The sequence below is a fragment of the Apis dorsata genome, unplaced genomic scaffold, assembly GCF_000469605.1.
Source record: "Apis dorsata unplaced genomic scaffold, Apis dorsata 1.3 scaffold_97, whole genome shotgun sequence".
In the NCBI taxonomy this organism is placed as follows: domain Eukaryota; kingdom Metazoa; phylum Arthropoda; class Insecta; order Hymenoptera; family Apidae; genus Apis; species Apis dorsata.
Window position 1 is genome coordinate 262,958 of NW_006263395.1, and position 3,809 is coordinate 266,766.

At 44.1% G+C, this 3,809-nt stretch overlaps 1 protein-coding gene across 1 annotated transcript in view; it reads left to right on the forward strand.

The window, feature by feature from the left end:
• The window catches only part of LOC102681803 (protein trachealess), a 119,559-nt gene that overhangs the window by 26,349 nt on the left and 89,401 nt on the right, over positions 1 to 3,809 (forward strand). The window contains 1 exon segment of the mRNA XM_006611957.1: positions 2,874 to 2,906. Within this exon segment, the coding sequence (XP_006612020.1) occupies positions 2,874 to 2,906 (33 nt within the window).

Below are 3,809 nucleotides of genomic sequence, written 5' to 3' on the forward strand. Positions count from 1 at the left end.
TTAAAATTCCAAATAAAATATCGAAAGAGGATGTCGAAAGCAAAAGGAAAGAAAAAACTACCCCTCGATTTTTCTTTCTCGAGCGAAAGCTCGTTACGTCGACACATCGCTCAGTTATTACACGCCGCGTTTCCCTCGAGCGTTCCGCTTTAGCCTGCCGCGTTTCTGCGTTTATCCCCGCGCGAACTCTCACCCCGTAGGGAGGTGGCTCTCGGAGGAGAGGAGGGGGGCGGACATTTCGCGCACCCGGTGTTAGGCAAAGTTAAACTTTACACCGTTCGGTCGCCGCCATGTGTGGATGCACACACCCCACCCTAGTCCACGTATTATGACTGTGCTCGTAGGCCACGTTTGCGGTACGTCCCGTCTTCCGATCTGTTTCGTCTTATCGACACGTGGCGCGATCCAATCCTTTCCCACTCGTGGTAATTTTCGAACTCCAAGTTCGCTCGTGCCTTTCTTTTAACCGAGGGCTTGGCAGAGGGGGAGGTCAAGGGAATATTGGGATTTTGGCTACGAGTTTGAAGGTGGATATTGCCTCGAATTTTGTTTCGACTTGTTTCCCCTGTACGTGAGCGTTCGACTATAGTGGAATTTTGGATGGAAATCGAGTTGGTAATTTAGCAGGATATTGAAATTTCAGATAAAAGTCAAGTTTCGATATTATATCGCATTGTCTTGTTTTCGAGCTGTAATTCGATAATGGAATATTAAAATTTTGGATATTTCGATTGAGAAATCGATGGGATAATTAATTTGGAATGAGATAATGATGGAGTAGACTTTTTCTTTTCTTTTCTTTTCTTTTTTTTTTTTTTTTTATAAAGGAGGGAAATATGAAGTATTTTTGTCCATAGCATAAACAATTTCGATAGAACAAGAGGAGGGATCGCGCATTCTTCACGGGACTAAATGCTCGGTAATTTTCGGGCATTACCCCAACTGGTTAATTCGTGTTACGTGAAGCGGGAAAAATAAGGCGCAACCGGCTATTTCGTTCGAAAATCATTTGCATTTACTTCACGGCGATTACGGAGTTCGTGGCTAATAAAATTTGAGCAGCTCGAAGACTTCATCATCGATATCGCACGCAAATCTAAGCGTAACCTTCAATTTCCTGCACGCGATCCCGATCATCAGTGTGAATTTCTGGTAATACCGTTTAACGGGAATCTCTCGAGCAACAAAATTTTACGGGAATGTAAGAAATTTTTTCTCGTCTAGACTCTCGTAAAAACACATTGTTGGTGTCGTTAAACGCCCGAATAAACGACGACGTCGTCCTCGAAAGGTGAGAATCACGAGTTGTTACGCGTATCGTTCAAGTTTTTAACCGAGTCAACATCCTAACATTAAGGATGATCTTGTTCTTGCGAAGGTGACATCGATCGATTCTGCGAAGAAAAAAAGAAAGTGAAATCTCGTGAGAAATTTCAATATGATAAATAAATTAAAAAAGAAGCTCGTAATTCGATTCCCCTCTAATAACTATTTTCCAAATCGAACGAATTCTCCTCAAAAAAAAAAAAAAGAAAGCAAAAGAAACTTAATTTTCTCAATCACTCCTCCTCCCGCATCATAATTCCGAACGGTTAAGCATGCACGCCACGCTTGAAGGGGGGCGGGCTCGGTCGCGCGCGAGCGATTTGGTGACATCAAAGTTTAATAAGCGCCATAAGCCGATCCGAACTGCGGCTAAAACTCGTCGAGCAATAAAACCGGCAATAACGCGTTTCTCTCTCTCTCTCTCTCTTCTCTCGCGTTGCCGGAGACGGGGAGAAGAGCGCGGAGGAAAGGAGGGAAAAAGAAGGCTCGGGGATGGGTCGGGAACGAAGCGTGTGGCGTTGCATGGTGGTTAACCGGAAAGGTTAGAGGGGTGAGGGAGAGCGCGTTAGCGGCGGAAGGTGGCGTGCTCATAGAGACGTCCGGTCGCCCAATTACTCCCGCATTAAATCAATGTTCCTTAGGGCTTGGCCCATTCCAGCGTCCCGGTAATAAACCGTGGCGAACATATCTGCACGACTTACGGCTCATCCCTCGCCACCCCCGCGCCACGAGGCTGGGGTGAACATTGGGACGGGACGTGTTCGAGAAATGTGCCCTCTGTCGTAATATTTGGCTTTAAATCATGTCCCGTTGACAGGCCCCACTTTCTTCTTCGCACCTTCTGATTCATCCGCGACACCACGCGCGACTTCTCCAACTTCCCCCTCTTTCTCTCTCTCTCTCTCTTCATTTTTCTTCTCGTCTTTCTCCGAGAGGGTTTGCCCCTCTTTATCGAAGTTTGACGATACGAGAGTTTTAGGTTTTCTTTTTTTTTTTGGAGGAGGAGGAAATTAAAAAGTCGTATTTTCGAATCGCTTTTTTTCCGATTAATGCGAGAATTTTGAAAAAGTTCAAAGTTTGTTGTTGGAATGAAAATGGATGGAAAATTTTTTACGATCTGCTTGCTGTATGATAAATTTGCTGCGATATAAGGGAATGTTTGGAAGGGAATTGAATTGGGCAGGAAGAAATCGGGAGTGTGTCGAGGGTGGACGAATTGAAAATCCAATGCGACCTCGTACTTTTTCGAGTGTCTCGAGGTGGCCGAAGTCAAACGAAGCGAAGTCTATGGCCGCGTTCAACCGTGAGATTAGCCTCGCGCACAATTTACGACGGCGATCTTATTCACAGCTAGGCTTTCATATAAAAGCTTTTTCCTGTAAGCTGCGATACGTTCTTTCAAGTGTCGAGGCTGCCACGTATAGGGGACGTTGAGAGAGAAGATCGTGCACCGTGATAAATTAATACAATCGATATATATATATGATATTTGTATTCCTCGTGAAATTTCGCTAGACGAAAATTAATTAAAATTTTCTCTGTTTCAGGTATCGAGATGATGCTCTCTGTTGGACGGACAGGTATGTTTTATAATTAATCCAACAAATTTTGATAAATTGAACAAAAACGCGTTCCTAAAAAGATCACCAAACTCTATCTCCACGTTTTTTGACACTCGTTCATTCGCTTCGAATCTACGAACCGTCCAAAGTATCCTTATAATCCTCTCTACTCAAATCATACTTAAAAAATACCATTCTTCTCGTTCATCGTATCGAAAAAAACGCGATATTTATCGATCCATCGCGCGTACGTTAAAGTTTGAATCGATATCCGTGAAATTAGCGGAATCCCTAGCGAGACGTCAGTCTTCGGTAACACGATTTTAAACGATCCCTCGTCTCTCGATTTATTCTCTCTCGCGAGGAGGAGACTAGCGAGACAGTTGCACGAAAAGAGAAACTCTTAAAATAAAAAATGACCGAGAAAGAGAAAGAAAGAGAGAGAGAAAAGAGAAAAACCGAGAAACAAAGATCGAAGAAAAAAAAGGAGAAGAAGAAATACAGAAAAGGTAACGAAAACGGGGAACAGCTAGGGATATAAAGGAGAGCAGGGGCGAGGTGAATAATACAGAGAGATTGACGTCGCGACGCAATTCCATTGTTCAAAGTGAGCAGAGAGAGAGAGAGAGAGAGATGGAGAGAGAGGGTCAACGAGATGAGAAGAGAGAAAGAGCAAGCGGTGGAAGCAATGAGCAAGACAACGAGGTTTGCCACGAGGTTCTTGCCCACCGGTATAAATCAACTCGCGAGTGACCAAACCGCTCCGCCATACGATCCGCCGTATACACCGGCTACATCAAATTAGCGACACTTCTTTCGATCGACATGTCGATGCCGGGTTTTTGTCCGTTCGAGGAATACTTTCTCTCCGCTCTGACTATTCGCGCGCCGCTTCGAATCCACTTTTTTTTTTTTTTTTTT